The sequence below is a fragment of the Leptodactylus fuscus genome, chromosome 10, assembly GCF_031893055.1.
Source record: "Leptodactylus fuscus isolate aLepFus1 chromosome 10, aLepFus1.hap2, whole genome shotgun sequence".
NCBI classification, from domain to species: Eukaryota; Metazoa; Chordata; class Amphibia; order Anura; family Leptodactylidae; genus Leptodactylus; species Leptodactylus fuscus.
Window position 1 is genome coordinate 26846685 of NC_134274.1, and position 15991 is coordinate 26862675.

At 40.7% G+C, this 15991-nt stretch overlaps 1 protein-coding gene across 1 annotated transcript in view; it reads right to left on the reverse strand.

Annotated features, from left to right (window-relative positions):
- Positions 1-15991, reverse strand: part of ARID5B (AT-rich interaction domain 5B) — a 226361-nt gene that overhangs the window by 171075 nt on the left and 39295 nt on the right. The window contains exon 3 of the mRNA XM_075257484.1: positions 11146-11371. Coding sequence (XP_075113585.1) covers positions 11146-11371 — 226 coding nt within the window. The remainder of the gene's footprint in view (positions 1-11145; positions 11372-15991) is intronic.

Here is a 15991-nt window from a genome sequence, read left to right on the forward strand (position 1 = left end):
AGATTATTTTTTATTTTTTTTTGGCCCAGCTAATTACACATGTATCACAAGACCACACAAATTCTTGACTTTATTAGCAATAAATTCAGCTCCATCTGCAGCTGCTAAGCAGTGGCATTCATTTCCACCCACCGTACACAAACAATTCATGTTCATAGAATGACTTTATCCCTGCTCTATTAAGCAGCGAAAGATTAAAAATGCCTATATGAACAGGCACATACTTGAAAATAATTAATATGGCATTAAACATTCACAACTGAATCACGCTCATTAGAAACATTAAGCTTCATATTGCATTTATTTCAATTTGCAAGGTTACTTATTAAAGGAGACATTTCACTATAGCAGCCTCGTTGTGAAGCTCTGGAAACAGGGCCTGTATTGTTCCGCTGATACTGCAGACAGTTGTCGCTTTTAACAACTTTTCTCGTGTGAAACATGCACTTTGTTCGGGCCATTTTATTTTGTTAACCTGTTTCGATACCAAGTTCAGGTGGATGAGGCAAAGATTCCCAACGGTGGCTAAGAGGACACATAAAAAAAAAATCGCTTCCTGGGCCCAACGGGGGCAGATCTGTACCGAAATATAATATTGACTTAGAATCAAAGCTATATGCGGATATCGGAATAACAATTACTAGACAGCTATAGAAAAGTAGGTAAGACTTCAATCTGAGGTGAGAGACCCCCAAGGAAGATGATCTGGATCCAACATGATATTAAAAAGAGAGATATAAAAAAAACGGTCAGTAGCCCAATGACAGAGCACATCTGATAGGCGCCGTCACCCGGAGCATTTTGGCGTTTTATTTAACTAAATTCACTCAGCCATTACAAAGATATAAGTCCTTTCAGTGTTTATGTAAATTAGGGTCTATTAGCCAAGTGGGTGGTAACGCTGCAAGACGCTGGGCAATATACGGCCCGCAGACCACATCCGGCCCTCTGACTGCTTCTATCCGGCCCGCATAGCTAGTGGAAGGTTTTTGAAGGACCTGTGATGATGTCATCACAGCTTATCACCAGGATAAGCTATGACTTGTTAGTGGGAGGAGCCACACGGGACTGTGTGCTTGCTGTTGGCAATGGAGGCTGCTGGATGATAAAGAGAGAAGAGACAGCATGTGTGAGCAAGAGGGGGGAACTAGGGGCAGTTAAACTGAATGCACATGGAGGGGGGGCATTAAACTGGGGCAGCTGGAGGAGGATATTAAACCGTGGGGGGTAGCTGGAGGGGGACATGTCTGCCTCTAGTTGCCACCAGTTTAAAGTCCCCCTCCAGCTTCCCCAGTTTAATGTCCCCTGTAGTTTCTGCTGGTTTATACTGGGGCACCAGGAGAGGGACTTAATACTGTGGGACATTTGGAGGGAAACGTTATAATGTGGAGGTGTATAATATACGGGTGACTGTAGGAAGATTATACTTTGTAGGGCACATGGGAAAAATGATTGAGAATGGGTGGAGTCAGCAGAGAAGTGGATGGAGCTAAATTTGCCGCTGTGCATGGCCCTCTAGAAACTATACAATTTCTCATGTGGCCCCATGGGAAAATTAATTGCCCACCCCTGCCCTAAGGGGTACAAAGACTGTGTGATAATTATATCGAATTCAGTTGGATCACAACCAAAATTACAACCACTAAAATTCCCACAGGTCTGATCACCTACAGCGTGAAAGGAGGTTATTACCGGATTGCTGGGCAAAGTTTCTATCTATACGGTCTGGAATACGTGAAAGCCCAACTCTATTGAGAATATACCGAGAATCCAGCGTCTCTGCACTCAGGCAATAGTGAAATAGTGATTAATAGACATCGGAGAACCTCCAGGCTCTAAGTACTAACCAATCAAGAGTAAAATCAAAGCAAATATCTCTGTGTTCACATCTCTGACAAACTACACTTTGCTCTAATGCCGAACGTCAAATATTGATTTTTCCTTGCTGCATCTCATTGACACTTCTGATGTTTTTCCACAAACAGGGGAAAAAAAATAACTTGTGATTTTTTTTTTCTGCCTGCAGAATTGTAAAAAAAAAAAATTTGAAAAATTGATAAAGTTGTCACTCAGCAAGAAAAAATAAAAGAGATGTGTAGTTTGTTTCTATAATGCATGACATGAAATAACAGAAGTAGACATACTAATTTATCTAGTACTCAAGCTAGGAAGAGGAGGCCGATGACAAGGCTATTACGAGCACAGCTTGTGTGGACTGGACTGTCACTTGGGAGCAGCACAAATGTTTCGTCGGTTTGTTAACATTCCGCATTCTCTTGGCATTCAAGTCTTAATTGTGAAATATTCCTGTACAAGCAATAAAACATAAAGGAATTAATCTGGTTATGGGAATTAGGGAAACATTTTTAATGGGTGACACACTGACGAAAGCAACACATACTGGGTGGCGTTAGCACATTGACCAGGGGTCTCCAGTCATCTCCCCCTACCCCATCACGTAGTGGTGGTCAAACATGTTCAGACACTCTAATGAAAGTCTATGAGTTGTACGCAAGTGGCTTAAAAAAACAAACAAACAAAAAAAAAAACCACAGACACACACCCGTGTTAAAGAGGACCTTTCACCACTGCTCACCGCTCCTCTAATTTTGGCACAGTTACCAAATTTTCTCTAGCCGCTATGCTGCCATTCCAAGTAACCAGTGTTGGTAAGTTTGGTGCCCAATAGTCTAAATAGTCTCTCTACTTTCAAGTGGGTAGAGTAGAGCAAGAGCAGTCAAGGGGGTGTGATTCTGAAACTTGTCGGCCTCTGATAGGTAGAGTCAGAGAACTCTAAATCCCACCCCCTTGCCTGCTTCTGCTTGAGACCACCCACTTGACAGTAGAGAGCTGAACAAGCATTGGTCACCTAAACTAATGGCATGATTGCTCTGGAACGAGGGCTAGAAAGAGAAATTCCAACTATGTTGGACTCATTGAGATGGCACCCATGAAAGGCTGCAAAGAACTTGAGTTGGTGAATGGTCTTTTTGAACATATTTTGTGTATGTCGCAGATGACAAATGAGTTGGCCAATCCTCCTTCCTAACATATTTCAGCCAAGGTTTTTTTTCTAAAAAAGTGACGTGTAGTGGAAATCTGAAAATTATTTATTTATTTATTTTTTTTTAATAAATCCTAGAAAACTGACTGACAGACAATAGTAAATATGAACCGGTATGTTTGAAAACTGGTCCTCTCCCAAAGAGAACACAGGCACAAGACTTTCTGGATTACTGGATGCCTAATGATAAGGAATTTCACTTCATGTGTATATAATTTATGTAGAGACAAGCTGAAGTAAGTCTCATTACTGCTTGTATTCCTGCCACAGAACAAACACCGTGACAATTGTGAGAATTCCGGTGGATTTATTTGCATACTCATGCAGTTTCCGCAGAGCACCTTGCCCCCTTTAAACATTTAGAGCATAGTCACATGATGTACTAAATGCTAATCTTGCAGGAACAGCACAGATTCTAGGGTAAAAGATCAATCACTGACAAAAGAAACGGAAAGGGGAACAAACAAAAAAAATAAAATAATAAAAAGACAGCTTTTAAGGTGTTTCTAGAAAGGAATGCAGTTTTCCTGCCAAGATGTGTATTAAAAATATGTTTAGTTCATTTACAGAGAGCGAAAACATTGCAGTGTTATTGTTGAGTACAGTAAAGCTGCATTCCAAGATACATCAAAACCAGGACTAGTTTTTGTCTATTTTTTAAACAAATATGACATGTTAGGGGGCGTTCACACTACCGTCGGTGTCCGACAGCTAGTGTCCGCTGCTAAAGTCCGTGAAAAATCTTGTGCGGACATTAGCAGCGGACACTAGCTGTGTCTGACATTTTGCATTGATTTAAATGGAGATCGGGTGCGTTCTTTTACTGTCCGTGGGTGTCCTTAAATGTCCGTTCCCAAAGATGTCCGACTTGTAGGTTTGATGATTCCGACATGTAGGTTTTTGCTGTCCGCTTGAAAAGTCGGACATCTTTGGGGACGGACAGTTAAGGACAGACACGGACTGTAAAAGAACGCACCCGATGTCCATTTAAATCAATGCAAAATGTCACGGACACAGCTAGTGTCCGCTGCTAATATCCGCGCAAGATTTTTCCCGGACATTAGCAGCGGACACTAGCTGTCGGACACTGACGGTAGTGTGAACGCCCCCTTAGAGAATTAAAGGTGGTGTCCAGGCACAGAAAAAAAATTTCAGAATGCTGTAAAATCTTATATTAGCATACACACCTTATCAATCCTTCACTGTTCCTGCTTCAATGCTTTCTAGGTCTCTATTCCAGTGACGACATGGACACGCGACCCCTGCAGTCAATCACTGACTGTAGCATGACTACTTAACACTGGCCACCGGCGGCAGTAGTCACATGCCCTTGTGGACATATCATCACATAGCAGGAAGAACAAAGTACAATCTGCTGCACAGTGGCACCCAAACAGTATAATCTACTCCACCGTGGTCCCCACACAGTACAATTTGTTCTACAGTAGCCTCCACACAGTACAATCTTCTGCATAGTGGTCCCCACACAATATAATCTGTTTCACAGATGGGTGTCCACAGAGAAGACTCTGAGTGCCACCTCTGGTACACGTGCCATAGGTTCTCCACCATGGACCTAGCCTATAAATAGTCATAAGTATCAAAAGGCTGGATAAAGAGGTTACATATTGGACTATTGGCTAGGTTTTTAATGTGTAATTGATGGGTTTCGACAACTAAATGCTATGGTTTCTTCATTGTATACCAAGATACAAGATGTCCTTGGTATTACAGCTCTGTCCCATTTTCTTGAATCATCCTAAGCTGCAACTGGACCATGCAACAGATGAATGTGATGTTATCGGCACAGGGAAGGGGCGACAATTTCCGAAAGACATGAGGTCACTACCTGAGAGGAGGGAGTGGAGCTTAACCAAGCGCCAAAAGCTCTTGAAATAGCTGACTAGCAGGGGTTCAGAGTCTCGGACCCCCATTGATCAATATACTGATGACCTAGCTAAGGTTAAGCCATCAATATGTAAGGTCCTGGAAAACCCATTAAATAATTGTCAATTTACCTCGATGACTAGGAAACAAATAGATCCAACCCATTCAAACCTCCAATAAATCTTTTCTGATACTCGGAAATCTTACAGCTTCCATTTCTAGTGAATAGCCATTCTGTAACCACTGACATGTGCTTTCCATTTGGGCGAGTCCTGGATGATAACTCACTATAAGGCCCATTGAATATACAGCTTGTGGATTTTTAGAAGACAACAGAGTGTGTCCGAAGTGGTTTATAGACATTTCTACGTGTTCTATGTAATTTTACCAGTCTACTCAATGATGGGAACAGGATGCCTTCAGTCTGCAGAGACAATATGACTATTCATGTGCCTAGATGTACTGGCGAACAGCAATCTGTTCTTTGAAACAATATTACAGTATGAGCTGCCATAAAAACCTTTAGAAGTTTACAGGAACCTTCTTTAGTCATCCCATTGCCTACAGCAGTGTGTGGGTTAAGTCAACAAGTTGAGCAAGTTCTCTTCACGATGTAGCCCATGCAATGGTTTAACTCCGTCTCTATCGGTCTCCAGCTGACAGGACAATGCTTTATCGTCTGCCTTCCACATCGAAACAAAAAAAATCGAGCGGCGGAAAACTGTGGCTGGCCTTTGGTGCACCGTCTGAGTGATATTGCTTACCAAGCAAATCCTGACCCACTTACTCAAACCACATGCAACGCAATGTTCTCATAAAGACATTAACAAGCATTTCACAATCTCGGCGTGAAACAAATCCACATAAATAAATGTTACCGAAGAATAGCAGCCGTTCTCAAATTTGCGCGTTCCTCAATTACGCAAATCCTCACAAATGTGTTAATTCACCTTTCTATTTTATGAGATACTACGCCGCGCTCCTTTTCCAATGATGTATCCGTCCTGCCACTAAACCATCTGTCAAGCAGCAGGCTTTTGGGCATGCATTATTTGTCCTTCAGAATGTGATCGCTTTGATACTAATTTGTTCTAACAAATGGATTGACAAAAAGCATACTGGTAGGGGTGTTGTGTTTCATTAGAATAGCAGTACCACGTACACATCCACCGAGAATACAGCCAACACCGTCCGGATCACTAATTCTGCACCGTCTAGGTTTCCAAATAGCTTTTGTGATATTTTTCTCTTATTATGCCAGTAATTAAGAAGCCGCAGTCCCACGTTCACCATGGTAACCTTGCCTTAAGAGGAACACAATTATTCACCATCTTGTTCACTTCTTGTAAAAATATTCTTGACATGGGAACGTAACGCAGTAATGAAAAAATGGCTATAGATAGATGGATAGATAAAGAGACAGATAGATAAATAGATGGATAGACACTTTATTAGTCCCGGATTTTCACAATTACTCATCTGGGACTAATAAAGTGTCTATCTCTAGATTTTTATCAATTTATTATTGAAGTTGAGTTTACGTTGCAAATAGAAGTGAGCGAACCGGTGTGGCCATCGCGTCGCATCCCTAAGCAGTTGATTCCTTTGCCATCTTTTGCAACTTGTTTTATCCTTGTACTGTGGTTTATAAATAAAGATTTGATAAAAAAAAACTGGTTCATAATAAAATAGAATCCCAAAAATGTTGGGTAGAGACCCGAGAGTATAAGAGTTGCGGACGAATAACAAACCACTCATACTTTTGTAGGCTTTGGCCGTCTTATACCTAAATTATAGTGAAATGAATTAGGTCTGCTTGGTCAGATGCCTAAACCATGGGATGGTAATTTACATACAATGGTAGAAATATCCAGTTCATCACTTTAGTAGGAAACCATGACATCATTACATCCCCAGCTAATAAAAAAAAATCCACTCTATTGTTTTGGTTGAGGTTGTAAAGAGGAGCTGTCAACTCTACCGGCATGTCTGTTTTAGTGAAAACTTGTATTTTCCATTCAAGTAATTCCAGAACATCTTGTTTTAATGTTCTTGTGATTCCTCCATTGTTCCACCTGGAAACGTAGAAATAAATGGACCAATGGGCATTACCATTCCCCTTTATAAGACACTGCCCATCAGTGTGGAGCCTATAAGATGGTGTAGGGACTATCCCGACTTTAAAATGAAGTGGTAACACCCAGTTGACAATTTATTCAAGCATATCCCATAGAAGTAGCAAAGAAACTTTAGAATGAAGAATTCTAAAGATTTGTTATATCATGGGGAATACAAGTCAATAGGTCCTCTATAACAAGTTACTGTAATCTGACATGTCAACACTTAGAATAGTGCAATGTGTTCAGAGTCAAGTGGACAAAGCCTAAGTAAACCGATCCCTATCTGGGGAACATGCACTCCGTATTATATTACAAACCGGGCAAGATCTTGTCCTTTACAGGGGAATACATATCTTAGATATTCATGGCTTATGCTACACACATCCAGAGGGAATTCGTTAAATGGCATCTATCAAATATTTATGCCAAATTATGTAAATATGCCATAAGTGTCTAGGATGAGAATACCCCCTTAATAGTCTCAACATGTAACAGACATGTAAAAATTTGCCCCGAGCAAAGACACCAACTGAGATCTCCGGTATCTAGAACCTCTGATTAGATCTGAAGTGGTTCCAAAGTATCGAAAAGCATGCTGCCCCCTCTGTCCACAGGTGTTATCTAGTATTGCAGCTCAGCCCCATGAACTATAAATGTGCCAAGTTGTAATACCAGAGACACCCAATGGATACTGCCATTATTTTTGGAAGAAAGCAGCCATGTGACACTAGGTTCACACCTGCGTTCATGTCTCCGTTCAAAACGCTCACTGCCGCTCACGGCCGGACAGCTTTCTCACCCATTCAAATGAATGGGTGAGAAAGTCTCCTGCAGGCTTCCGTCTCCTGCATCTGTTTTATGCAGGAAACGGAAACCTGCAATAAGGACAGATGAACGCTGATGTGAACGAGCCCTTACTTGAATTCTGGACCACCCCTTTGAGAACTAATGAAGTTCCCCTTTCCTGGATAATAAGCCATCTAGTCTAATCTCATCTCTGTGACACATCGGAAGACATATTAAGGATAGATTTTCCCTTCAATTACATTCTATGGATCTTGGTATTAAGCTAGACAGAGTCCTAACTCGGACCGCACTGGTCACCGTAGCCATTATAAAAATTTCGAAATCTATTTTATGCCCTTGAACGTTCAGTGTTAGCTTTGCTTTTTGTTAAATTCTCTTGATTCTGGAAACTACAAATACCATATTAAATGAAAAACGGTTAAGGGTCCACGGAATAAAGAAAAATCCATAGCCCTATAATTGACACTGCGTCCGATTCTAGAAGGAAAGTACTGTTTTAATAACCTCAGCCCAGAACCTACTCCGCTAAATGCCTCTAAGGCTTTCAATAAAATAGTCAACCTGTAGAAGCATATTTTCTTGGCTTAAACAACAATCCAAAGAATATAAATGTAGTCCGACTGTAATGACATATTTATAGGGCAATAAAGCTTACGCTGCTCCTTCTTGCTTCACTTAAAGGGATAGGGTAAAAGGCGCTGCTAGAGAAAATGATTTCAATTTTTAATTTTTTTCCCCCGAAACGATTACCGGATGAATTGCAATGTTTACACGACATCGCTGCTGCTGCAGCGCTTCAGAAAAGATTATTCATTCAGCCTTTTTTTTTTTTTTCCCTACTATTTGCCAACTAGGCATGTTTTGCGATCACAGATGCTACCTAGTTCTACAGAAAACATGCACATACAGACGTTTCTGGTAAACAAGAGCATTAATCAGGCTGACACGGATTATGCTAGCGTTTCGGTTGCTAGTAAATTATATAAAAAAAAAAAAATTAAAAAAAGAATGAAAAACCATTTGAGCCATGTTTTATGGCTCATAAATAGAAATAATCTATACGATAGGTGTGGTAATTTTGCAAGACTATTGCATTACTTATCCTGTACCGGCCCATAGTCACACAGTCTGTACTATTGCCTAGAGCTGCGTTCGTTGCAGGTTATTGGACTCAGTCCATGGCAGACGCATCTCGAGCAGCTTAGCTGAGCTTCTATGATGGGATGGGACAGTTAGTATTTTTTTTCTCAATGAGATTACTGCACTGTCTGGTGTTAAGAAAAGAATGCAGACCACCATGTAACTGTCTGCAGATACCGAACAAGCAGGAGGTGCAGGAACAACTGAACTCAGCATTTGGGCTACATTTACACCACCGTTTTCAGACTAGAGGGGGTCTGACCGCTCAGTCCCACTCTGATCAGGAACATGGGGGACTTTCATCCATTCATTTCAATGGCAGCTCCAGTACTCCCATTAAAATAGAGAAAAGCCCCCTTAGGCTAAGGCCCCACGGGCCGGAAATGTCACGCTAAAGCGCTGCGGGATCAACGTTCTTGCTGCACGCTTTAAGCAGAAAGTTCACAGAGTTTTCCTATTAGCAGGGTCCTTTGTTGGTCCCTCCTGAAACACATGAAATGCCACTTGGCCAATCACAAAAGAGGAAGAAGTAGAGACCAGTGGGGAACCCAGAACCTAACTGGCAGGGTTTCATAGAAGACAGTACGGCTTAATTATTTTTATTTTTTTTTAACCCATCCTGAGCAGTTTGTAGAAAATTATTACCCAAGAGAAACTTCTTAGCAATATATTAAAGAATATTCCACAGGACAATCATTACAGATGACTTGTAGAAAGTGCAAAACTGTTGAAGCAGGTCATAGACAAATATATAAGCCATTTCTCTAGGAGACCTCTCTCTTTTTTCCCCTTCACATTTGCTGAGTGATGCTTTATTCAGTTGAATGATCATCTCTGGGCTGGCGATGCTATATTCAGCCGAATAGTCATTTCTGGCTTTGCAATATCTGATTCTATACAAGCAGCAAAACTATATATATAGCCTTGCAGCACCAGTAATTTTAGGACAGAAATGATTTACCATGGGCAAAAAAAGGACATAATTATATGCAATGAGGGCTATGCGCTTACAAGTCGTAGAATGATAGAGAGAGTGCAGATTTCTATCATAAATTTATCTTACTGTACATAAGTATACATCATTCTACACCGTTTTTATACCGTTACTGCATCGATCAATCCACAGAACAGAATCTGATCATTACATATTGATCACCACTAGCGCATACGGACATGCAGAGATCTATAGCAGAGAGTAGCTAATAAACAATGGCTCACACTTTGCTGGACCTATATACACTGTCTACCAATAAGTATTTGGACACCCATGCAGATGAAGATACAGTATATGCAGTCGTGATGTACGTCACGCCTTCCGCCTTTAAATAGGAAACAGCATTGGCATTAGTCACATGCAAGATGCCACCAAGTGCAGAGTTGTCAATTTCGAGAAACGGGTAACTGTCGGGTACCACAGAAATGGTCGATCCTTAAGGGACATAGCAAGCGAACTGAATTACCCAAAATCGACAGTGGCCTATGAACGGTGATTGTCAGAACGTGCCCAGAGCTGGCAGACCCCTGAAACTGGGAGATAGAGACCGACGGGCGCTGGCCAGAGAAACCGCACCCAACCGATGGCTCACATATACCAGGAGGTTCACCAGACATCCGGGAGTATTGTGTCGCTCAATACCATCCGTAAGGAAGCATCTGCCGGGTTCTACCAACTATTGTATATGAATAAATGTTGCCTTTATATTCTACCACAGGGGTCCAAATACTTATTGGTAGACAGTGTATAAGGTGGTAACTGTCACACATAGGTGCCCATACCAAGGGGTGCCTTTATTTTACTGGATACCAGTAAATACAATAGCATATAATCTGCTCCTCTATTTTATCTTCTTTTCGAACACATGGCAGCCAGAGGCCAAAGGGATACTCTTATGGCTTTAGTCAGGCTAATGGAGCCAACTGAGATTGTAAAACATGTACATCAAGGGTTTTCTTGTGTACGTGTCAAGCAGACATTATAATCCAATGTGAACACAGCTTTATACATTATACAGGTGCAATCATGGCGACCTATGAAAAATAATATCATGTCACGCTAGTAATACCGGAAAGGAGATCGTATACGAAGTGATCAGAGAACATTGACATAAGTCAGAATTGTATAATTACCCAGTTCCGTCTTTTCTTTGAAGACGTCCTTGAAGTTCAGACCACTATTTAGTGTGGATTGTCTGTATTTTAAAATACAATCTTTTTGGCCATTTTTTCCCAGTTCTTTCAGCTTTAAAGGTAAAGCACGGAGTCCACACTTCCATTTTGAATAATCCGATTGTGCCCATTTCGTTAAGTCTTCAAGTTTGACAATGACTTTTTCTGAAACTGCAATGACTTCATCCTGTAACAAGATAAACAGACTCTATGAAACTGGCAGATATATACTAGGTCAGCATATCACTACGTATAGTCAGAAGGAAAACAACGCACAAACAAACCCTCTTTAGGTTACAGGACCTAAAAAAATTCCATCTTCAGAAGGTCTTACAGCTAGGTAAATACAACCCCAGATGAAGAACAAGATTCCACTCTGTCATTATTTAACTAACAAAAAGGAAGTCAAAGTGGAAAAGCCATGTGTGAAAAACTAAGTACACCCCGTGGATCAGTAGCTTGTAGGGCTACCTTTAGCAGCAAAAGATGGAAATAATGGGGTGTTTTCAAACTTTGTTCTGTTGCTAGACCCAGTTTTGGCCAAACTTTAGCTATTGGATACATGGCGTCACATTGGACTGTAATAATTTGATACACAGAGGAACTTATGGTTGACTGAATGACTCCAATGTGCCCAGGCCTTGCGGCTGCAAAACAAGCTCTTATCATCTGCTACGTGCTGGACTGTCAGTATGAGGCCACAATGCATAGCGCCATGGTAGACAAAAACCAAACACTGTATATCCGCACAAAGATCCCCACTTTGGTGTGGTCTTTGTAAAGGCCATTGTTCCAGAAGTCTTGTGGTTTGTTCAGATGCAACTTTGCAAATGTAAGACACTCTACGGTGTTCTTTTTAGAGAGAGGCAGCTTTCTCCTGGCAATTCTTCCAAACAAGCCATACGTGTTCAGTCTTTTTCTAATTGTATTGAACATTTGGCATCCTTATTGAAGCCTGTAGAGTCTCGGGTTTTTTAGAAATAACTATGAGCATTGCACAGCCTGACCTTGGAGTGAGATTGATGGGACGTCAACTCAGATTGACTGGCAGTAACAATTGCTTCTGTGAGCTTATTGCTGAAGTTGTTCCTCCATAGCACTGTGTTAGCAGACACCTGAATGCTCCAGGGCAGCAAACTGCCAAAACATCTGCTTTTACAGAGGTTGACCCCACTTGTTGATGATCAATTAACTAGTCTGAGGCATTGGATTAGAATCACCTGGCTACATATGCGCTTTATACCTCTGGAAACAGTAAAGGTGTACTTATTTTTTCACACATTGTTTCTGCCTAATTTTGTTTAAACAAATAAAAACAAGGTGTAATCTGTCATGCGTTGTTGTTCATCATAGGTTGTAGTTACCTAACTTTAAGACTTTCTATAGACTAGATTTTTTTTTATACAAGTCCCGATACGGAAGACCATAGAATTGAAAGACGGTGTACTTTATTTTTCTCATAAGTTCAGTGTTGGTCGATTATAATGCCGGGTTAAAAGGGACCACAGGGTAAATTATACACTGTACAGCCCGCATGCAAATAGTTAATATATGTGTATTGCAGGATTGGACATCTCCTTCAGAGCGAGAGGTGCTCTTTGAAGCTGCTCTACAGTCTGGACAACATATTGGGAGTACAATTACCTAATAGAGTGTATGAAAATTAGATTTCTAAAACAGACAACACCTTCAATATATTATATATCATAAAGGAAACACAATCATTCACAGACAACAATGTCGGGTGCTTTTCATTCAGCACATCCTCAGACAACATTCAAAAGCCGCCTTCCAAAAGGAACAATGACCATCAGCAGAAACTTCTTTGCATTTACAGCATGAAGGCTTGTAGCATGCAACGTATTGTTGAGCAGATTCAATCTGACCTGAAGAGGTTGAGTTTGAAAATAAAATCTGATTCTCTTTTGTCTGATCAAAGAGACACAAACACGGCCATAATGGACTCATTGTCACTCCGCTGAGCTCTTCAATCTAGAGCAAACCCAGATGATAAAGGATGTGCACAGAGACAGCCTTCCATGTAGATTTGTCTCAGATATGACGCATAGGACATATATTACAGAAAATGAGGATATTAAAATATTAGAATGTGGACTGACAGCTCTAGTGCCAAAAGCAAAAAAAATTACGGGCAAATCTTTCATATGAAATATAATTAATATCTCTAACACTAATGACGGCTATAAAACGAGGAGAATCGATCCTCCAATCTGACCCAATAACCGTCTACTTCTATACAACAAAATGATGTAATTAGCTATAAATATGTACAGTACTGTATATCACATAGCGGCCATCAACAAGTCACAGACCTACACCTGGCTCGTAGCAGTACATTTTACGTTAGGTTTACACTAGCATTCGGATTTCTGTCCTTTGGGTCAGCATTGAGACCCAAAAGACAGGGACCGTCTGTTTAAAAAATGGTTACATATCGAAACCCACGAACCCTATAGACTATCAGCACTAATTGATTCTGCAGTGGAGACTCCAACGCAAGTGTGAAAACATCCTTAGGGCAGATTCATACCTGCGCCCAGTCTCAGATTTAGCCAATCCGGCAGATTTTCGACTTTTGTCTTGAGAGACTGGACAGGAGATGGAAATGAGTGTACCGAACAGCGGCGCGGAAAAGACATCTTAAGATAGGAGAAGAATAGCCTTTCTTAAGGCTATTCCTACGTGTTAGGGAGAAAAAAATGGGATTCCAATTATTAGATCCCTTTAATTCTTAAAAAAAAAAGGGGGGGGGGGGACTACAACCCCCTTAATCTGGGACATACCGGAGCAGCACTGCAGTAACAATCGCCATTTATTTTTCACGAAATTCAGTTACATAAAATAGATATTAGACAGAAGTCATCACGTAGGTCTATTCCACCCATGTCCCATACCATATGCTTAACTTGTTTTTCCAAGGCAAAATCGTTCAACTGCTATGAGCTAAATGGAGGCAACAGGGTCTCTACAATTTCTTCAATGTACTTTACCCACCATAGCATGGCAGATTTGCTCCACATCGATGCTTGGGACAAGACGAGGCAGAAACACTGAGCTTCATCGCTACATTCACCTCCTACCATTATTCTAAAAATAATATTCAGCAATACAACAACACACAAAAAATTTTTTGGAGATCTCCCTACGGGCACATTAATTATCCAACATTACAATCTGCTGCGAAAGAAAGGCAACAAAGACTAACGGAAACAGACTGAATTGAAGAAATGATGATGTTGAATAAAAAAAATGCATCTGTGTAAAAAAAAATAAAAAATAATAATAATAAAAAAATAAAAAATAGAAATTCCGCAGTGTAACAGTTCAGCTATTTCACATCACCAGCAGAGAAGGGCTGCACAGTGAATCAAGACTTTTAGGTCCATTTAGAAGCAAATGTAACTTGTCACACTGAGATGACTAATGGTTTGCTGATCTTTACAGAAATGAAGTAAGTTAATATAAATTCTTGAAACTCTGACTCATCTAAGAGCTGGCTCTTGTTTAGAATGTGTTTTGCCGGGTTTTTTGGACACAAAATATTGATTTAAGCTTTCTACTGAAAAAAATAAAATAAAAACCATGAAATAATTGCTGAAAAACCATCTTCCTCAGTTGATGCACATTGACTAGTCTCCCAATATATACACACGTAGGATATAAAGTGAAGGCGGCTTATTTTTCTATTCCAGATGTCCAAATATAGGACACTGGCACAATTTCTGAAGAAGAACCGCCAACTGGAAGCTCTCACACAAGCTAAATAAATAACTTCTTGAAATAGTTCTGTTGGTGGCTCTGTATTTTTGGGAATTGAAGGATGTTCCTGTAGTAGATTACATAAAGTAAACCTTGTGCCAAAAGGTCTCTGTGTTAAAACAAATTTGATTTCTTCCCTTCGCGGACTGAACATGAATGGATAAATTAGTAAGCCTGCCAAATGGTCGGACTAAAGGAAAACCACCTAAGCCTTAGATTGAAGTGTCAGGATGATGGCTGAAGTTTTATCTGGATTTTCTGACATGACACATACATTTAATAATGTCATAAATTACAATAGTTCCGTAAAAGCACACTTATACAAAAATAACTTTTTCATCTAAAATCCAAGATGAAATGAAGGCACATAAAACGGAATTGTCAAATTGTTGAAAATTCTTTTTCACATCTGTGTCGGTAATCCGTTCGGGGAGTGCACATAGGGACCCCCCTAATGGACTACCGAACGCATTGGCTATTGGTGTGCTGTGAAAGCACACAGACCTTATAGACTATACTGGGGTCCGTGTGCTTTCCACGCGGTCTCCGCCCGGAACATGCGGACAGAAAAGTAGTTCACCATCTACTTTCCTGTCCGCATGACTTGTGCGGAGACCGTAAGGAAAGCACGTGGACCCCATTATAGTCTATGGGGTCCATGTGCTTACACTGCACACCGCTTGCCAATGCGTTTGGTAGTCCATTCAAGGGGGGAGGTCCCCATGCAGACTCCCCAAACAGATTACTGACGCAGATGTGAACGAGGCCTGACATTTGCTAGATATATCAACAGATAGGAAAACCTTTTTGGCCTCACAGGGCAAATCTGTACCTTCCCAGAACTGGACAGAATAAACTTTTGGAAATGTAGAAACACTTGAAAGATATGGATAATTGACAATGTCTTAGTTTGGGTGCAAACATCCTTTCAGATACAACATAAATTGGGGTAATATAGATCGCTCAGGTAGATGCTTGGTAGCAGTGCAGGAAACAGAGACACAGAGACGGGGCTACACTAAAGTTC